Raw genomic sequence first — 22,497 nt, 5'->3', positions numbered from 1 at the left:
TGCCACTGTGCCTCCAGGTGATTGTCACCAGGTTAGTGAGCTGGTTTCATCTAATCAGAATTCATGTGTAGGCGCCTCAAAAACAATGTTAGAATTATAACATATAATGATGATTATGTCCAATTTGGCTTTTCATTTTCCGAGAATTAAGACATCCAAATTTGCAAAAGATTATCTGTAGAAAATTACTTGCAAATAACAAATTCAAATCATGATTCATGTATCATCATTTGGAAATTAAACTCTACAATGACTGAACAAACAGTAGAACTTTAAAAATGCAAGAATTCAAAACATAAAGTAAAAAAGAAACTCTCACCACTTGTTGATGCTGAACATTCCCCCTTTCAACACACATTCAATCCCCAAACCAAATATGACAAATGCATTTTTAGTTAATGTTTATAAATCAGGCTTTCAAGTATATTGAATAGTGCACAGTACTTATTAGATAGAAAAACTTTAAATCTGTCCTTAAATAATATTAATACTATTTAAAAAACAACATTAACATATAACATATAGAAATATATCAATCTAAAAATATGGCTCACTTAAAATTACTGGTTTTAGTAATTTAATAACATGCATCAGTAAAACATAAAATATGTCCCCCTCAAGATATACCTGTGAGCAGAAATAGAACAATTACATGTGAGGTAGTTCCCTAGGAGGTGGTACACTTGGGTGGCTCACGACTGGTTGACACATGGAACAAGGGAGCGTTAATTACAGAGTCGATGTCAGTCTAGATAGAATGTCTACCTGCTACTGCTGTGTGGCAGGCTGGGCCCTAGCTCCTGGCCTGTATAGATCCACAATATGTTAATAACGGGAAAGGTAACAAAAAGCATGCTCATCATTTCAGGGGACACAAGCCAACAGGTGAGGGATGGAGTGGAGCACAGACATTGAGTTGTTAAGATCCCTTCCAACCTGAGATTCCAGGAATCAACTGTGACAGCAATCTTGAGGCAGTGTGGTATGCACAGCCTGCAACAGCAGCTCAAACATGTTCTCTAGCTCCCTTTTCTCACAAAAGTAGGTCTCAGAGCAGCAGATCTCTGTGACTTTCCTGGTGTTCCTCAAGGACCCACCATATATAGTGACTGATGGCACAAGAGTGGTGCCGATGCCCATGGGCCAAGGGCTTCACTCTAGGCGGCACAGCCCTTTCCTCTTACCAACTCACAAGATGAGATTCCCCAGCTGGGCTGTCCCTCTGCAACTTCCACAAGGAAGAAGGTGAGCCCCTTACCTTGCCCTTGAACATTCTTTCTGAGATGTAAGACAGCTGCTGATGGCAGCGTCTGGATTATAAAATCACCAGTCTAAGAGGGAGCAAGGCCACAGTTTGCTTGGTGGACCCAGCCTGGCCTGCACGTACATTACTCTGGAGAAACAATGGCAAAGCACAAGGCACAGAGCTCAAGAGGAACGTCTGTCCCTTCACCTTCATCTGTTTTGGCCACCAGTCATCTCATGGCCTGCCGCGTCTCGTCTGCGTCAGATGCCTCGTTATAGACACAAACTTGGAAAGTTGATCAGAGTTTTAAACAATTACAAAGGCATCTTAATTTGGCACTTAAAATAATTCTTTTCAGTATTTATTTTCTAAATATCCCAACCAAAGACTTGAATATTTTATATCCCAGTAGGGAAGGCTGGTTGTAGGGTGCATAGAATTTTCCTATACAGCTTTATTTTTTCAACTTCCTATGAATCTATAATTATTTCAAAATAAACAAAACAAATTGACATAGGTCTGAATCAAACCAACAGAATCTAAAAACTATTTCTATTTTTAGTCATCTAAGGAGGGGAGAAAGAAAAAAGAGGTTTTGTCTACAGTCCTAAAACTCCTTCCAGGGTTTGGAAGCATAATGGAATTAGTACATTTTCTCCCTCTGCAGAAATGTACTTATCATGGGGGGGGAGGGGAAAAAGGAAAGTCTTAAATCCTTGATACTTCAAAAGAATAGAATCCTCTGTTTCCACACTAGGTCAACCAACAGACAGTTTAATATCACTTCTATGGTGCAAATATGGTGTTCTTGCTATAAGAACATACTGATATTGCCAAGATGTCACAAGATAAATGAGCAATGGCTCAATTTATCATTACATTTAAAAAGAAGTACAGTGAGCAAAGGTCAGGAAAAAATATCATATGTATGATTAAAACAACATAAATGGAAAAATAGCAAAAATATATTTATTTATACCTTGAACTTAGTAAATTAACATAAGATTTGAAAACCTGTTTTTCCTACAATCTTTCCCTTCTCAGTACATGGCACTTCTATTTTCCCGGATTCTCAAGACAAAAGCCCTGGAGCCACCACATCGCCCACGAAATGGCAATTCTTGGCCTGCCTTGTTCTTTCAAAACAAATCCAGAACTAGCTGGATTGTGATTGCCTCTAGAGACTACAGCCCAGGATACTCACAGCCCAGCTGACAGCCCCCCCGCCCCCCGCCACTCGCCACCGCTGCCGCAGCACCACTGCTTTCCGTGGTACATACCACCTGCTGCATTTAAATACGAACTCTTGCAGAACACGGACTTAACTTTATTCATTGCTGTGTGTTCAGTGCCTATAACAGTGCTTAGCACAAAATATGGTGCATGAAATATTTGTAGGAAGGAAGAAAGGAAAGAAGGAGGGAAGGAAGGAAGGAAAAAAGGGAGGGAGAATGCAGTGCTGGTGAGGCTGCAGGGAAACAGGTATATTCACGCAAACTCAGTTGTACTACATGCTGGTAACTTCTGATGGGCAATCAAAAAAATATACACAGTGTAAACTAGAAATTACTTTCAACTGTTGTAGGCACTCATTATTTATACCATGAATAATTAACCAAAATTTAGTTTTTAACAGTTATGACAACTAAATTTGTGTAATACTTTACATTTTACATTGTTCTTTAGATTTTTATGGTTAAAAAATTAGTTCCCAATCTTTACCATACGCAAAAAATAAATGAAAAATGGAAAAATAATATAAATGTAAAATCATAAATATATTAACAGAAAATCAAGAATATTTATTAAGTCTTAAATAGGGGAAGTTTTTCAAAAAATACATGAAACCCAGAAGCCAGCAAAGGACACAAACAGAAACTTTTCAAAAGACGACAGACTAATGGCCAGCAAACATATAAAAAAGTACTCATCATCTCTAATCATTAGGGAAATGCAAATCAAAACTACAATGAGATATCACCTAATTCAAGTGAGAATGGCCTTTATGAAAAAGTTCGAAAACAAGAAATGCTGACATGGATGTGGAGAGATTGACACCCTCTTACACTGCTGATGGGACTGAAAATTAGTACAACCTCTGTGGAAAGTAATTTGGAGATACCTCAAAGAGCTAAAAATAGAAATACCATTTGACCCAGAAATCCCACTACTAGGCATCTACCCAAAGGAAAAAAAAGACATTCTATAAAAAAGACATCTGCACTCGAATGTTTATAGCAGCACAATTCACAATTGCAAAGATGTAGAAACAACCCAAGTGCCCATCAATACATGAATGGATTAATAAAATGTGGTATACGTATACCATGAAATACTACTCAACTACAAAAAACAATGGCGAACTAGCACCTCTTATATTATCCTGGATAGAGATTCAGCCCATCCTTTGACATGAGGTATCGTAAGGATGGAAAAACATGTACCACATGTACTCACCATCAAATTGGTACTAACTGATCAACACTAAGGTGTTCACATGGTAGTGATAATCACTGGGTGCTGGTCAGGTTGTGGGGGGTGGGGGGGTAAACCCACAACTAATGGAAGTGGAGCGCACTATATGGGGAAAGGGCACGCTTGTAGCCCTAATTTGGGTGAGGCAAATGCATTACATGTAACCAGAATGTTTGCACCCCCATAATATCGTGAATTAAAAAAAGAACAAAATGATCATTTTATTACATAAAAATAAAGTATACAGTCAAAAAAAACCAACAATAATTTGCATGAAAATGCAAAGGACAAATAAGGATAACATTAAAACATATAGCACACAAAAAGTTCCTGAAGATCAATAAAAAGGATTAATAAAAATTTTAAAATAGGCTGACTAAATATGAGCACACATAGAAAAAAATGTAAATGTTCAATAAACATATACAAAGATGTTTTACCTTATTCAAAATTAAAGAAAAAATTAAAATTATAAACAATGAGATATTTCACATCCATCAAACTTCAAACAATGAAAAAGAATGATATATTCAATGATGTCTGTGATAGAAAGATATCAGCATTCTCACACACTCAGGAATAAATTATGGAGGAAAATTCCACAATAAACATTAAAACTAAAAATTATTAGAATTTATATTACAAAAACCATTCCACGCATGCACAAATATTTATATATTAATACAAGAATATTCAGTGCAAAACTGTTTGTAATGGGAAAATATCAAAAACAATCCAAATATCTCTCAATAGAGAAGTAAATAAAACATTATGGTATATCTATTCAATGAAAAAGTATGCAATCTATAAACAAATAAGGAGATCTATATGTACTGATATGGAAAGATGATCAAAATGTATTAAACATTTTTTAATTTGCAAAAGAATAATATTTTATTTCTATTTTAAAAATAATAGTAGCAAATATTGTATATATATTTAGATGAGTACATAATTTGGAGAAATTTGTATCAAACTGTTAATAATAGATGTGTCTGGGAGATGACATTGCAACAGATAGTTAACAGATAACATTTTCTACTTGACATATTTCCACAAGGCATGCATTTTGTTTAACAAGTTTGAATGACCTTGGCTTTCAGGAAAAAAATTATGGAAGAAAACACATTGTTTTATATAATCTTCCTAATATTTTTAGATAAAGAAGGGCTCAGAGCATCTGAGAGAGCTGTTCAAGGCAGGAACTAGAGATCCATGTCCTCTAATTCCAAATCCTTTCTTCTCTCCTTGAAATCAAAGTACCCATACAGCCATTTGTGATGTCCCTACCATGCGCCAGTAATCTCAGGGACTTACTTAAAAGGAGAAAACAAAGATTGCCTGCAACACATGTACAAAGACAAGAGGAAAGGACTGTACCAATTCCCAGGTAGTGCACGCTTGCTATAAGCCAGGCTCTGCTTTAACACTTAATATACGATTTCTTACTTTAATACTCCCAACAACCCTGTAAGGTGCCCTATTTTATAAAGATTCTGTAACTCGCCCAACATGGCAGAGCTGGGATTCCAACACAAGTCAGTCTGCCTCCAAAACCCATTTTCTTCATCTCTCGGCTCTGCTACCTTCTGCTGGTTAGCCTGTGGGTTCCCAGTGGCCAGTGACCAACTGCAGCCATGGATAAAGACAGGCTAGTTATTTCTCATTACGCCCTTAGTCCCTCAGCTATAAAATGGGATACAATGTTTTATAGCCAACACTCCCTAGCACTCACGTGTGGGGTCCTAGTCCAAGTGCTTTATGAGGACAGGCTACTTAATCTCCCACAGGCCTCTGGGGAAGATGCTGTAACAACCTCATCACACAGAGGCCACCTGAAGCACAGAAAGGTGGAAAACCCAGAAAATACTTCACAAGGGGGCTCCAAACTTCTCACTTCTCCCCACACTGCACTTGTTGCCTGCTTAAGCCATTCCTGGTTGTAGGAAAAGTAAACTGTGTCCTACCTACCTAAACAAAGGACTCCTGTTGCACTTCCTCTGACCATTCAGTGCAAACTTAGCTGTTCTTTCTTCAAAGCTCCTGCCACACATTGATCATATCCCAGTTGTCATACTGCATTTATTCACCAATTCAGTTGAACATTGACTGCTTATTCAATGCTACGCACCACGCGAGGTGCTGCCGGAAGGACAAGTCACAGTGCTTGTCTTCAGAGAATTGAGGATAAAGTGGGAAGGAAGGCCAACAAACAGGGCTTTCAGATCCAAGGAGGCAAGTAATGGCCTAAGGAAGCTACTGCAAAGCTGGTGTGTTTACAGAACTGACTCATCACTTTATACCTGGAATTTGGCACACAATAGATCACACATACAAGAAAAAGACAACCACCAATTTTCCATTATGTAGCTTGTGTCAGACACTGTATACAATTTTTCAAACACGTTATATACAATTTTTAACACACAATTTTGTGACCCTGCAAGATCAATGCTATCTCCATTTCGAGATGAAGGGAAATAATGCTTAAAGAAATGGGACTGACTCACTCAAGACCACAGTACAAATAAGGAGGTAGATCAAAATGTGAAATCAGATACAGGTACATTTTGTTCTGAATCCTGGTGCTAAAATTCTAAATTTGTGTTAAATTTAAAACCAATTTAATAAAATAAATATAGAAAAAGATCTACCATGATAAAACTCAACATTAAAAGGACCTTCCTTACATTATCCATGAACACACACCCCGCACAAGGCTGAGCCGTCTCTACCCCGCTGGGGCAAACGGAATGTTCTGAAACAACTGAGGGTAAGTGCTGTGGTGTCTCTAGTGGTACAATTTCTACCAATAATGCAATAACTATTACACCCCACACCCTCCTCAGAGGAGTGCATCTTCCAAATAGCTCAGAGCTCAATGGCTAAGATTGGATCATTTATTGCAACAGGCTAGAAAGAAATTGCTCCTCAGGAGAGAGGTAAGCTCAGCACTCAGACAGGGACAGCGCGGCCTAATCCATTTCCTTCCAGTCCCTAACAGCATTACCAGGCAGCTCTGCGTAAAAAGTGAATCTCAAAGGTAATTGATCTTCTAAATAAAAGTCAGCTGAGACCTAGGTACTCCCCAGAGGGAAAAATGGTAAAAAAAAATAAAAATAAAAAATAATGAGGATTCCACCTCACATCTATATTGTGCTTCAGCTGCCAGCGTTTAGGAAAAAAACGCCCCCTCTGTTGTTTAATTTGATTCTCTTATTATTCTGATGAGGTGAGCAGAGCTGAGAGGATCACTCCAGTGAGGGACAGGAAAGCTGCTGCTGGGAGAGATAAAAACAAAACAAAACAAAACCCTACACAAAACCCTCCAAAGATACGTTTCCTACAAAGCGTGTAAGCAGCAGAACAGAAACCAGAACCCAGGTCTCTGGACTCCCAGGACAGAGAAAGTGTGGCAGAAAGCTTCGGTCCGGGTGCCAAGGAGGCCATAATTCAAACTGCACCTCTTCCACTCATTAACGTGCAACGCAAGGTCAGTTACTTAACGTCTCCAGATAGTAACACCAACTTCAAAGGGTTCTCTGGAGTCTAAATGGGAGGCTGAACAACAATGTACCTAGGACAGTCCCTGGAATATAGTAGGCCCTGAATAAATTGGATATCTCTTTCCCCTTTCTCCTCCAGAAAACAATCATTTAAAAAAAATACCAATGAGAAAAGTTGCAGAAATTATTAATATTAATAAGAGGAGCAGATACACAGGCTATCCCAGGGGCAAATAACCAACATCCATTTGTATTTTGGTTTCACAATAGATGATTCGGTTCATGCCAGCAGTAATGTGATCTTTGGATGTATACTTGGCTTCTATTTGCACTAAAATCAGCCTGAATCTCCACGCAGGCTCACACTGACATGAATGCCTGAGGTCTCCTTTGCTGTGAGTCTCCTTGCAGTGGCCTTGAAGCCAGGATAGATGCTGGTGCTGTCACCAGCAAGCTGTGTGAACTCAGGCAAATCGGATAACCTCTCTGGACCTTCTTTGCAATGCACATGTGTTGAAATAGGCCATCTCTGGGCATGTGTATAACTCTAACATGGCATGATGCTAAAAGAAAAATATTCACCTGTGAGCAAAAAGAAAAATAATGAATTCGCAATATACTATGTCACAGAACTTCAATAAGCTGTAAAAGCTGGGTGCCCAAAATGTATGCTAATTCTGTTGTATTCCAGGCCATGCGATTTATACAGGTGTCTAAGAAAAAACAGAACTTAAATGTCTATATATGGGGTCATTTCTTTTACACAGAAAGACACCTGAATAAATACAGTCTGGCTATTTTACAACCAGTCATTCCTGAATAGATATTCACTGGCTGCCTGCCATGGGCCAAGGTGCTGGGTTCTGAGGTACAAAGGTGAACAACCTGGCTCCAGGTTCACGGAGCTTAACTTCTCGTGAGGGAGTTGGAAGCATGTTGTTAACACTGCTCCTATTCCTCCCATGAGGTGGGGTGGTGAAATACTATTCATTCTTCAAGAATTAGTACAATGTTTCATTTTCTGTAATGCCTTTCCAGACCTCTCCAGTAAAAATTAGGGGTTCTCTCCAAATGTGTACATATTTTTATATATGAAAATCAAAAATGTTTAAATCAAGGTAAAATTTACATATAATCAAATACACAAACCTGAAGTGTATACTAGTTTGACAAGTTTTTACATTTGTCTACAACCCTATAACCCACACCCCTATCAAGATATACAACATTTCATCAAGTCAGAAAGATATTCTCTTCCTTCTAGAATCACCAACTGTCCTGGTTTGCCCAAGGGAATTTCAGAGGTAATATCTGGAAAAATCCCAGGCCAACACTATTCCCTTCCCAGTTAATTCCTGCCCCACCACACCTTAACCCAGAGTCAACCACTGTTCAGATTTCTTTTATCATAAAATAGGTTTTCCTGTTCTAGAAATTTACATAAATAGAATGATACAGTATGTTTTCTTTTGTGACTAGATTCCTTTAATGGATCAGTAGCATGATTTTGAGCTTATCCCATGTTGCTCCATGTCCTAGTAGTTCGTTTTATTTCTGAGTAGTATTCCACTGTATGAATATCCCACAAATCATTCATTCATTCATCTGTTGATGAGCAGCTTGGAGTTATTAAAAATAAAGCTGTTATGAAATTCATGCAGGAGTCTTTCTGTGGATATAGATTTTTATTTCTCTTGAGTAAATATCTAGAAATGAAATTGCCAGATCACTGGAGAGGTATATATTTAAATTCATGAAGAACTGCCTGACTAATTTCTAAAGCAGTTGTACCATTTTATGCTCCAACAAGCAATTGATGTGAGTTATAATTATTTCACATTCTCACCAACTTTTGGTATTATGTTTTTTAATTTTTGGCCATTCTAGTGTGTATATAGTGGTATTTAATTGTGGTCTTAATTTCCATTTCTCTAATGATTAACAATGTTGAGCACTTTTCAGGTGATTGTAGGACATTTGAGAAATATCTGTTCAAATATTCTATTTATTGTCTTTTCAGTATTTATTTTATAGCTTCATTTTATATATGTGTATATATAAACATATATATTAGATACAAGACATTTATTAAACAAATGTGCTGCAAATATTTTTCCCAATGTGTAACTATCTTTTGATGAGCTGAAGCTTTTAATTTTGATGAAATTCATCTGATCAACTTCTTATTTTATGGTTAGTAGTTTCTGACCCCATCTAAGAAATCTTTTACCCAAAGTCAAGAATATACTCTGCTACACTTCAACTGAATTTTTGGGTATGATGTTATATATGGGTATAAGGTCAATTTTTTTCCACATAGATATCCAGTTATTCCAACACCATTTGTTAAAAAGATTTTTCTTTCCCTATGAAACTGTTTTTGCACCTTGTTAAAAATCAACTGATGAGATACAACTGGATCTATTTCTGGACTGTCTATTCTAGTCCATTGATCTCTTTGTCTATCTTCACACCAATAACACACAGTCTTGATTACTGTAACTTTATACTGTCTTAAAATCATAAAGCCTGAGTCCTCCAACTTTATTCTTTTTGTCAAGTTATTCATCTATTCTAGGTCTGTTCTATTTTAAAACAATTTATTTTATTTTATTTCCTTTCAGAGTATTATGGGGGTACAAATGCTTTGGTTACATAAATTGCTTTTGTACAATTTGAGTCAAAGTTGTAAGTATGCCCATCACCCAGATAATGGGCATTGTACCTGTTAGGTGTGAATTTACTCATCCCCTCCTCCCCATTCCTACATGCTTGATTTCTGATGAGATTTATTTCCATATGTACACATAAGTGTATTTGATTAGTTCCAATTTAATGGTGAGTGCATGTGGTGTTTGTTTTTCCATTCTTGTGATACTTCACTTAGAAGAATGATCTCCAGTTCCACCCAGGTTAATACAAGAGGTATTAGTTCACCATTTTTTATGGGTAAGTAGTACTCCATGGTATACATATACCACATTTTATTAATCCACTCATGAATTGATGGGCACTTGGGTTGTTTCCACATCTTTGCCATTATAAATTGTGCTGCTATAAACACTCAGGTACAGGTGTCTTTTTTATAAAAATATCCTTTTTTCCTTTGGATAAATACTCAGTAGTGAGATTGCTGGATCAAATGGTAGGTCTACTTTTAGTTTTCAGTTATCTCCAAACTACTTTCCACAGAGGTTATACTAGTTTGCACTCCCACCAACAGTGTATAAATGTTCCTATCTTTCCATATCCATGGCAGCATTTGTTATTTTCGGAATTTTGATAAAAGCCATTCTCTACAGATGATGTGCGGTTGCAAAAGTATGAAAAAAAGAAAATAAGAAAACAAACAAACAAACAAAAGAAATAAAAAGAAAGAAAAAAAAGCCATTCTCATTGGAGTTAGGTGATATCTCACTGTGGTTTTGATTTGCATTTCCCTAATAATTAGAGATGTTGAGCATTTGTTCATGTTTCTTGGCCATTGGTCTATCTTCTTTTGAAAAGTTTCTGTTCGTGTCTTTTGTCCACTTTTTAATGGAGTTGTTTGATTTTTTTCTTGCTGATTTTCTTGAGTTCTTTGTAGATTCTAGTTATCAGAGCTTTATCAGATGTATAGCATGCAAATATTTTCTCCCATTCTGTAGGTTGTCTATTTGCTCTATTGATTGTTTCCTTGGCTGCACAGAAGCTTTTTAATTTGATCAGGTCCCATTTATTTATTTTTGTTGTTGCTGTGATTGCTTTTGGGGTCTTCCTCATAAATTCTTTGCCTAGGCCAATGTCTATAAGAGTTTTTCCAACGTTTTCTTCTAGAATTCTTATAGTTTCATGCCTTAGGTTTAAGTGTGTTATCCATTATGAATTAATTTTAATGAGTGGTAAGGGGAGGAGATCCTGTTTCAGTCTTCTACATGTGGCTGTCCAATTTTCCCAGCATCATTTATTGAATAGGGATTCTTTTCTGGTATGGAACCGGAAAAGAGCCCGAATAGCCGAGGCAAGCTTAAGCCAAAAGAACAAATCAGGAGGTATCACTTTACCAGACTTCAAGCTATACTACAAAGCTACAGTAACCAAAAAAACATGGTACTGGGACAAAAAGAAAACAGAGACATAGACCAGTGAATCAGAACAGAAAACCCAGATAAAAAAACCATCCTCATTTTGCCATCTGATATTTGACAAAGCAGTCATAACAACAGTTAAAACTACTTGGCAATTTCCACTAAAAAAAAAAATCCTAGTAGGATTTTGATTGAGATTGCATTGAATTTATTATCATTTTTTGTAAAACTGATATCTTAATAAAAACTGACTCAATCAATAAGCATGATATATTTCTCCAATTATTTAAGTCTTCTTTAATTTCTTGTCATTGTGTGTTATTTTATAAGTAGAGACCATATTTTTAGAAAATTTTCCCCAACTGTTTTATGGTTTTGATTGTATTACATAATTTTTAAAATTTCATTTTCAAATTGTTAGTTGCTGGTATATAGAAATACAATTGATTTTTAAATACTGAAACGTATCCTGCAATCTTGCTAAGTTGATTTAGTAATATTTCTAATAATTTTCTTTGGTGTGGTATTTTTCTTGGAGTATTTATATATATGATCTTGTGTGCCATGCAAAGACATATGAATAATAATAATTTCATTTCTGATTTTTATGGCTTTAATTTTTTTTATCTTATTTCTCTAGTTAGGACTTCCAGAAATATAATGAATACAGTGGATACTTGTCTAATTGTTCCTACTCTTATAGAAAAAATGATCAGACTTTCAACTCTAAGTATAACATTAACTATAGGGTTTTTGTAGATGGCCTTTATCACATTAAGATCTCATCTAATCCTAGTTTACTGAATGTTTCTATAATAAATAATCGTGAATTTTCTTAAATGATGTTTCTTCATCAACATAATCATATGACTTTCTCCTTTATTTTGCTAATGTGATAAATTTCAATGACTGATTTTTCATAGGTAAAACAACCTCATACTTCCAGGTAAAACCTGAAATGTTCATACTGTAATATCCCTTTGATATATTGTTGAAGCTCATTTGATAAATATTTTGTTTTCATATTTTACATTTTTATCCATGAGGTTATTGGTCTAAAGTTTTATTTTCTCATAATGTCACTGTCTCAGATTGGCATCAAGGTGATGCTGTTGTTATAAAATGGGAGATAGGAAGTATTTCCTCCTTGCTTATTTTCTGAAAGAGTTCTTATAAAGGTGATATTTCTTTCTTAAAAGCTTGATATATTTCACAGTGAAGCCATCTAGGCCTAAAGTTTGCTTCATGGGAAGTTTTTAATTAAGAATTTAAATTCTTCAACTGATGTGTAACTATTCATGTGTTCTATTTCTTCCTCCATCAATTTTAGTAATTTGTGTCTTTCAGAACATTTGTCCCTTTCATCTAAGTTGTCAAATTTATTAGAATATGATTTTTCACAATATTCTCTTATCCTTTTAATGTCTGCAGAATCTGTAGTGATGCCACTTCTTCTGTTCTCATTATTGGTAATTGTGTTTTCTCATTTTTCCCTAATCATCCTGGTCATAAATTATTAATTTCATTATTAATCTTTTCAAAGAACCAACTGTTGGTTTCACTGACTTTATATATTCTTTTTTCATATTCTATTTCATTGATATCTACTCTTATTCTTTATTATTTCTTCTGTTTACTCTGGGTACACTTTGCTCATGTTTATCTAATACAGAACCTATATCACTAATTTTAAACCATTCATTTTTTCTAACACAAGAATTTACTGTTTAACAAACAATGATTAGGTAGAGTTAGTTAATAAAATTGTTCAAGTCTTCTATATTTTTACTTTTTTTTTTTTTTTTTGTCTACTTGTTCTATCAAATACCAGGAGACAAATGTTGAAATATTCAACTGTAATAGTAGGGTTGACTATTTCTCCTTTCAGTATGTCAGTTTTATTTTGAAATTACATTTGCATTTAGGGTTGTTATGCACTTTTGGTGGCTTGATCCCTTCTATTATAACAAATTATCCTCTCTTTTTCTCTTTAAAGTCTACTTGTTTAATAGTAATATACCCTAACCAAATTTCTAATTATTACCGTTTACATATCTTTTCCTCCATCTTCTTTTTACATTATGCATATTTAATTTCAGTTTCTTATAAAAAGTACGTAGTTGCCATCTTGCTTTCTTATACAGTTTGACAATCTTCACTTTTAAAGGTAGTGTTAAGTCTATTTACATTTAATGTAATTCTTCATACAGAAGGTTTAAGTCTACCCAATTGTTTGCTATTTGACTATATGTTCCTTGCTCTTTTCTCCACCTTTCTTGATATCTCTTCCCCCTTTTCTGGATTAAGTATTTTTTATTATTCCATTTTATCCCTCCTGGCTTATTATCCATACCTTAAGTGGTTGGTCTAGAGTTTATAATATGTATCTTTAGCTTATCACAACCTCTCTTCAAATAATATTTTAACACTTTGCATAAAACACAAGAACTTCTATTTCCCTACCCATTTTTTGTCCTGTATTTTTTGTTACATATTTTATTGTATATATGCTTTACACTACAGAATTAAATATTATTCTCTACACATTAGTCTTTTATAGAAATTAAGAAATGAGGAAAATAAATCTTTTATATTTATTCACTTATTTACCATTTCTTGGGTTCATCACTGCTTTAGACAGTTTCAAGTTTCCATCTGGTGTTATTTCTGACTGATGAGCACATATTAGGCTGGTGGAAAACAAGGACTGTGCTCAATCCATCTCTTGGCCCAGAGAGTGTTTCACATAGCACCTGAAAATTTGGAGGTGTGGGCTTAAGAGTACAAAGAAGTACCTCCAATACAGTCTGGTAAGTGCTTTATTAGAAATACAAGGAATGTACAGGGGAACCCACAGAAAGACCAACCCGCCCTGCCTAGTCAGGCTCAGGAAAATTTTACAAAAATGGTAACATAGATAAAAAGCAAACATATTTTCCAAAAGGTTAAATGAAAGAATTATAGTTTAGGGAAGATAATGGCTTTAGAAAAAGATGTGTGCAAAAGCTCATTGGGGTAAACTGCCTTGACATATCCTAGTGATGGGGGGAAATGAAGTGGATTGTATTAGGTAATTAAGTATGAAATGTCTGATTTCCTTAAGTACTAAGTTTAGACAGTTGATATCTCTGACATTTTACTTTGACACTACTTGTTTTATGCTTATTGTGAAAGTACATCCTCAGTCTTTCAAATGCACTTTTGGGCTTGTTATTATCTTTCACATTTTCTTTAGAGCAATTTTTGTGAAATCATGGATAAGTCAAAAATTCATGTTATTTTCAAATATGAGTTCCATTATATCACCAATGCAGCACAGACAGCTTGAAATATCAAGGAAGTACTTGGGAAGGATGTGGCTAATGAACACACAGTACATCGATGGTTTGAGAAGTGCCATTCTGGTGATGTTAATCTTGAAAATAAGCCACATGGGTGACCTGAGACCAAGGTGGATAATGATGAGCTGAAAGCTATAGTGGAAGTGAATCTATCTCAACCTAGGCGTGAATTAACAGCAAGGTTTGACATTACTATGCCAACAGTACTGGACTCTTTGAAACAAATTAGCAAGGTAAAAAAGCTGGATAGATGGGTTCTGCATGAATTAAATGAATATCAGAAGAGAAATTGACTTGAAGCTTGCCGTTCTTTGCTGTGACAACATAAAGGCAAACCATTTCTAGACCATATTGGTACATGTGATGAAAAATGGACTCTGTTTGACAATCACAAGCATTCTGCACAATGGTTTGATAAAGATGAAGTGCCAAAACACAGTCCAAAACTGAATATTCATCATAAAAAGCTACTGGTGTCTGTTTGGTGGTCCAGCACTAGCCACTGATTCATCCACTACAGCTTCATGAAACCTGGTCAGTTGATTTCAGCAGATGTCTACTGCAACCAGTTGGATGAAATGATGAGAATGCCTGTGATGAAGCAGCCCAGACGGGTCAAGAGAGACAGGCCAGTCTCTTGTAAGATGATTCTCAACCACATGTTGCACAAACAACACTGCTCAAACCACAGAAGCTGGACTTGGAAACTCTCTGTCATCCACCATATTCATCAGATCTTGCACCAACTGAGTACCACTTCTTCCAGGCTTTAGACCACTTCTTGCAAGGAAAAATATTCAATTCTCAACAAGCTGTGGAAAATGCCTTTTGTGATTTTATCGCCACTCACTCTCCAGGCTTCACTGCTGCTGGCATAAACAAGCTACCGTTAAGATGGCAAAACTACATCAATAGCTTAGGTGCATACTTCGATTAATTGTACTGCTTCTTGTTTGAGATATAATAAACTACACTTTTGATTCCAAATTAGGCATTTCATATTTAATGACCTACATGAAGTGTGGAATTAGGGTAAAAGGAATAAAAGAAGAAGGTCTAGGTTGGATCTTTAAGCACCTTGAATATCACAGGAGGGACTTTGGACTTTAACTCATAAGCACTGGGAAAGTCTTTGGCAGAGCAGTAGCATGGGAACACTTGTAATTAAAGGATGACACAGGACAAGACTGAAGGCAGGGAAACTGATTAGGCAACTGTCTACAGTGACAAAGATGTGCAGTGGAATGCAGAAGGCAATCAGAGACATTTCAGAGGCTGGTGATTACAGGACCTGGTGATTAATTAGATTTGGGAATAACAGAAAAGGAGAATTAGGAGAAATCAAATCTCAATCCCAACAGTAGGGAAAAGAAACACGTAGGCCAAAAGAAAAGAGAGCGGGGTCCCCAGGCTGGGGGATCAGGATCCGCATACCACCTCCGCTAACAACAAATGCTTCCAAATCTACGTTTGCAGCATTTTTCTCATCTTAAATTGTCATTTAGAACTGCAGGGGCCATGACGTGAAAGCCAGATATCAATAGGAGGAAAAAGAAAAAAAAAAAAAGAGCTCAGTGACAACCTGTGCTGCTTCCAAGAATTATTTATATTGGAAATGGCAGCAGGAGATGAGGGGATGAGAAAGAAACACACACCAGGTTCATGATGGAGCAGATCTAATGCACAGAAAGGGCCTGAAATACTCTAATATTGTCTGGCAGTAGTCTTGGCCAAACTTTCCCCAGGGGCAAGCGCTTTAATGCTTTATACAAATTCAAAATAGAGGTGAGCCTTGGCAGGAAAGGCTCTTACTCTGAGGACTGAAAAAGTGATAGATGATGAAATGTGATGCTAAAATACCCAGCTAAGCCATTAATTGTTGCTGAAGGCATTCTCCAATGGCTGGGAAGAAAAACAGTCTTTCCTATAAACTAAAACCACACTTATGATTTGGAGCTTTATCACTGTAATGGGATTTTTAGGTCAACATTAACATACCTCTATCAACATACCTCTATGCTGGCGGGTGCTGCATGTGAGGCCCCCATACACGTTCAAGGACAGACCTGTTTGGCATCACTGCTGCCGTGACTCTATTGTGAGTAAACAATAGGACCCCAGGCCACCCCACCCCTGTGAGCAAGGCCCTGCTGGACAGGAACACGGGGAAGAGCTCAGCGGTGACCAGCCCCTGCTTCCCAAAGGCTGCTGGGTCCAGGCCAGGAATCTGAGCATCCAAGGGTCTCCAGCTGGCTGGAGCTCCACTCACAGCTCTCAGACCCCATTATTCCCACTTCACCAGAAATTAAATTTTGGGATGAGAAACTGTCATTCTCCCACCTCAAAGAACACCCTTATTATCTCTTGCCATTTCTGGGTTTAAAGTAGAAACACTGTCCAATTTCCTTCTCCCTGAAGGATGACTAGGCCTGGAAAAGTAAACTAGAAAAAAAGCCTTTGTATGAGAAGGGCTCCCTGGGCAGAAATGACCTGATGCTCCAAACGGTCGGGAGCACCATGCGATGCTGGATAGCCGGGCCCTGAAAACAAGGCGCTTGTCTTACTGGGATGCCAGGGGTGACACAGAAAGAGACACTGGGCTCTTCCAGGAGTCCCCAAGACACGTGGATTTCTACTGAGCCCCCAGCTAGTAGGAGAGGTGAACCAGACTACGGCAAGGCCCAGGCTGAGCAGGAAATATGTCTGCACAATGAGATCCAGGTACATGAACACTTCAATCATTAGTATTATTATTACAGCATGCTATTAATATGTGTAAAGCCCATTTGCTTCCAACCACCTGAAGAGGCAGTTCCCTTATAAGGCCTGTTTTTCTAAGGAAGAACCTAAATCAAAGAGGGGCTAAGCAACTTGGTATCATGAAGGCAAGACCAAAACACACACTGAGGTCAGCATTCCAAACTCAGTAGATTCTGTCAGACTCTAGAACAAGGCTGTCTTGCAGCAGTGAGACGTTTACCTGGTTGCTGGCAGAGTACTGACTCGGGTGAAAAATACAGATGGCTCAACTTCTACATGCACCCCCAGGGAGAGGTTCCTGTAATATCCTTCAATGTGGCCCGGGCCTCCAGAGTATTTGAAATTCAGGATAGCTTCCAGGGTCTAAAGAGATGTAAAAAGAAAAAAAAAGATAAGTTAGTACCTCCTACATTGATCAACGTTCCTTACATGGAGGCAGGTTTCACCTTCACTTATGAAGAGTCTGAAGATAATCCCAACTGGTAAAGTCATCAGCAGGAGGCAACTCTACTAAGTCACTCCCCATTGAGACCTGGCACCATCTTTCCCATGATGCCTCAGTGTCTACACAACAATTCTCAGCCTGCATATGCAAACAGACAGGGGTTCTAAAATTTACTCTGTGGTTGGATAGAGTATTTTAGAGAGAAAAACACAGTTCAATGGGCATCATTTAAATACACACATCACATGAGGGGCAGGGAAGTAGGTGTTTCCATCAAGGAGGTAGAGCACGGCTCCCAGGCTAACAGCGAGTAAAAACTGGCAAACTCCACACTCATGACACCTTCCTGAACTGGTCTGAGACATGAGGTCACAGGGCAACAGGGACCCTTCCAGAAGGGGCAGGATGCCACACCTTCTCCCCAGCAGCAGAGCAGGGGATAAGGAGGCACTAGTCACTCAAGGGTAATGACTTGCTAAAGGGTGAGTAGAGGCTCACATGATAATACAAAGACCGCCCCACCAAGAGCCCAGACAGGCGAGCAGTTCCCAGCCACTCCCAGGCTCTCCTCATGGATCTCCCTGGATACTCACACAAAGGACTGCTGGGAAGGCAGGAGAGCAGAGACACTTCCCCTCCCCCTACCCCAGTGCTGGGCAAAGTACACGACTGGGCACAGAGGAGAGGGTCAGCCACCACCATGGGACAGGTGAGAAACTAAGACCTCAGCCCAGCTCCCACCCCAGTGGAGTGCCCACCCAGACCCTTCTTTCCTATGAAGCAAAATCTTAAATTGCTGGGGGAAAGGTAGCAGCACCCCTGAGGCACAAAAGTAAGGGTGAAGCCCCTCTCCAGGAGGCAGTCCTGAGCCAGGATGCCACACCACTGCCATCAGAGGGGTCCTGCCACTGGAGCAGGGGCAGGGAGCCGCTCATACACAGCACCCACCAGGCCACAAGGCAAAGCCCAGCTGCCATAGGCAGAGGGGCAGGAATACCGAGAAGGCCGTACAGGAGACCCAGTCACAGCGCCTGCCTGGGGCTGAGGAGGCACAAGGATGACAGCACATAGAGAAGCCCCACTGGGGAAGGAAGAGAGGTGTGGAGAGACCCACCCAGGGTGCCGGCATGCAGGAGGGCTGATTGCTGAGCAGGGAGGGGAGCATTACAGAAACCCTATTTTCTTCACCAGAGGAATTTGGAGCCTGTGGGGCACCAAAAGTAACCATAGCAACAAGAAATCCAAGCCCAGCTCAACTCCTGCCTGAATGATCCGAACTTCCACAGTAATGTCCTACAACAGGAATCAGCAAACTCTGACCCTGGGGCTAAATCTGGCCCACAGCCTGTTTCTATATGGCCTAAGAGCTAAGAACAGTTTTTACATTTTTAAAGGCTGTAAAACAAAACAAAACAAAACAAAACAAAAACAGAGAATACGCACAGAGACCATATGTGGTTGGCAAAGCCTAAAATATTTCCTATATGGCCCTTTATGTAAAAAATTTACAGATAAAACTCTTAAAAAGAGGCTGGGTGTGGTGGCTCCTACCTATAATCCTAGCACTTTGGGAGGCCAAGGCAGGAGGATTGCTCGAAGCAGGAATTCAAGACCAGCCTGAGCACCATAAAGAGACCCCCGCACCCCAATCCCCACCAACAAAAAATAGAAAAATCAGTCTCTGCTACTCCAGAGGCTGAGGCAGGAGGATCACTTGAGCCCAGGAGTTGGAGGTTGCTGTGAGCTATGATAACTCCACTGTACTCTAACAGCCTGGTCAATAGAGCTGTTTCAAACGAAAAAAAAACGAGAAAATATAGGAGTAAATCTTCATGACCCTGGATTAGGCAATGATTTTATAGATATGGCACTAAAAGCGCAAGCAACAAGCAAAAAAATAAAAGGACAATGTCATGGAAATCTGAGAAGAGCAGAGCTTCAGGAAGAAGGACCAGAAATGTCCACAGCTGCAGGGAAATCATGGCAAATAAAGGGTCTGGCACTGACCCTGCCCAGTCAGGGCCCAAAGTCACGTACTAAGTGCAGAAGTAAAAGCACGCTCTCTCACCTGGCAAAAGCAACTGAAGCCATGTTTCCAAAAGGCTGGAACAGGGTGCTCACCTTCCTCCCTTCCTCCCTAAGCTTCAAGAGTCTCATTTCAAGAAGGCTTCTGGGCAAGTTGCATTTAGCCTTTGGTTATTGCTTTTCTTCACAGGCTACTTCTCCTCTCCAATGGTGGGGCAGCCATAGCTACAGAATTTTTTAAAAATAAAGAAAAGAACCTGTATGTGCGTGGTGTCATAGCGAGGCCATGCCGAGGAGGAGAGTGACCTTCCTGTGGGAAGGCCAGCTGACAAACCCGGGCCGCCAACACTGCAGAGGGAGAGCAGGTGTGGACGCCAGTTACCTGGTTTGCCATTCTGGCTCCATGTGATCTTGGGCACCTCACCTCACCCATCTCAGCATCAGGCTCCCCTTTGTTAAATGGGGACAATAATTAGCATAGATCTCACTGACCTTTAGTGAGGATTCAATGAGAAAATGCAGTACCAGAACAAGTAGTCACTCATTAAATGAACTCCTTTTTCCCTCTGCAACCTTACCCATCTGATATCCTGGGGTAACAGGGCTTAGAATGGGAAGAAATGGGTTTTAGTCCTATTTCTTCTATGTTTTTCACTTTTTTTATTGTAGTGAAATATATATAATGTAAAAGTTACCGCTTTAACCGCTTTTAAATGAAGAGTTCTGTGGTGTTAATTTCAGTCACACTGTTGATGAACCATCACCATCATCTATCTGCAGCACTCTTCCATCTGCCCAAATTGAAACTCTGAACCCATCAAACAATAACTCCCCAGCCCCCCTTTCTCCTGCCCCTGATAACCTTTCTCCTTTTTGTCTCTATGGATTTGACTACTCTAGGAACCTCATATAAATGTAGTCATACAATATTTGTCCTTTTATGACTGGCTTATTTCACTTAGCATAAAATCCATGTTGCAGCATGTACCAGAATTTCCTCCTTTTTAAGGCTGAATAATAATACCCTATCGTATGTATGTACCACATTTTATTTATCCATTCATCTGTCAATGAACACTTGAATTGCTTCCACCTTCTGGCTCTTGGGCATAGTGCTGCTATGAAGAAAGGCTGTACAAATATCAAGACCCTGCTTTCAGTTCTTTTGGGTATATACCCAGAAGTGGAATTGGGTTATTATATATTGAATTTTTTTGAGGAATCACCATACCATTTTCCACAGTGGCTGTACCATTTTACATTCCCACCAGCAGTGCACAAGGGTTTCTATTTTCCCATATCCTCACCAAACACTTGTTATTTTCTGTGTTTATGATTATAGCCATCCTAAGAGGTGTGAAGTGGTATCTCACTGTGGTTTTGATTTGCATTTCCCTGATGACTGGTAATGTTGAGCATATTGTCATGTGCTTATTGGCCATTTGTGTATATCTTCTTTAGAGAAACATCTATTCAAGTCCTTCATTTTAACAATTCCTCCTACGACTCCTTGAATCATCTTCCATGCCTACATGTTTACAGGTTCCCTTCAACCTTTGTACTACCAGAAACACCTTCACAGATTCCCTTCACCTATATACATGTTACTCCCCTTTGATGCCACATCTTCTCACTAACAAAGTGCTCAATGAAATACAGATTTTTTTTAATATTCAAGGATCATATTTTGGCCTTAACAAAATCCCAAATCCTTTTTCCACTCCCCTTAGCCCTATCATCTCCAAAGTGTTGCTGTTTTCTTTTGAACGTGTCTTAAATCTCTTGAAATTGCCCTTGTCATCAGCAGAAGGTGAGACCCAACATATACACACTCCATAAGCCTTTCTATGAAAACTTTGAGTCTAATTGACTTTCATCTATTTGCTCCATTCTTTCATTCATCTTTTCAAACGCTTGCTGGGTATCTTCTGAGTGCCAGGCTCTGTGCTTAGTACAAGACGAATAAGATGTGGTCCCTGATCGCAGAAAGCACAGTAAATGCTCAGTGAATAAATGTATGAATAAATTAACTAATAAATAAACGAAACCAGCCCATCACCCAACACGTACATGGTGTAGTGGTCAAGGAAATAAACAGACTCTCAATAATGGCCTCAGAGAGCCAAAATCTGTGAAGTATCAACAAATATCACACTGACTTTTTTGTTTTTTTAAGGTAAACTTAAAAGTCATTTCCAGGCAGTGATGTAGAAAAAAGCACCCAGAGAATGAGCAAAAAATACTAAAGTAGATAACTGTTGACATAACAAAGAAATAGTCTCTGTTTCTATTTTCTTGGAGTTGGCTGGTTCTTTACTCTGTAGAGAACCAAGGAAAAGATATAATTATGGATTTATGAAAATCGAGCCCTGAAAAGGTCATGTGAAATTAAGTATTACTATCTTTCCCCGTAATTTAAAAAAACAAAACAAACAAAAATCCTCCTGAGCCTGGTAAAATCAGAATATTTTCACAAAACCATAAAGTGGGTTGGTAAGGCCAAAGATACAGATGGCCAAGCTTTTTCTCAGTCCCAGGTAATGAGAAGCTGGCTGCTACTTGGCATAAGACTTTCCCTTCAGAATATTGTAATAGTCCTCACTTGGAGAGAGGACTATTACAACAATAAGTA

The 22,497-nt window shown here is 38.4% G+C and overlaps 1 protein-coding gene across 4 annotated transcripts in view; it reads right to left on the bottom strand.

Moving 5' to 3' along the window:
• Window positions 1-22,497, bottom strand: part of TRAPPC9 (trafficking protein particle complex subunit 9) — a 600,839-nt gene that overhangs the window by 229,549 nt on the left and 348,793 nt on the right. For all 4 annotated transcript variants that reach the window (XR_006737185.1, XR_006737186.1, XM_045560810.1 and 1 more), the window contains one exon: window positions 17,616-17,758. Coding sequence is in view for 2 of the 4 variants with exons in the window: in XM_045560810.1 (XP_045416766.1) it covers window positions 17,616-17,758 (143 nt within the window). In the remaining 2 variants the exon portion in view is untranslated. The remainder of the gene's footprint in view (window positions 1-17,615; window positions 17,759-22,497) is intronic.

The sequence above is a fragment of the Lemur catta genome, chromosome 9, assembly GCF_020740605.2.
Source record: "Lemur catta isolate mLemCat1 chromosome 9, mLemCat1.pri, whole genome shotgun sequence".
Lineage (NCBI taxonomy): Eukaryota > Metazoa > Chordata > Mammalia > Primates > Lemuridae > Lemur > Lemur catta.
The sequence above is the reverse complement of the archived record's forward strand: the minus strand, read 5'-3'. Positions and strand labels throughout refer to the sequence as shown.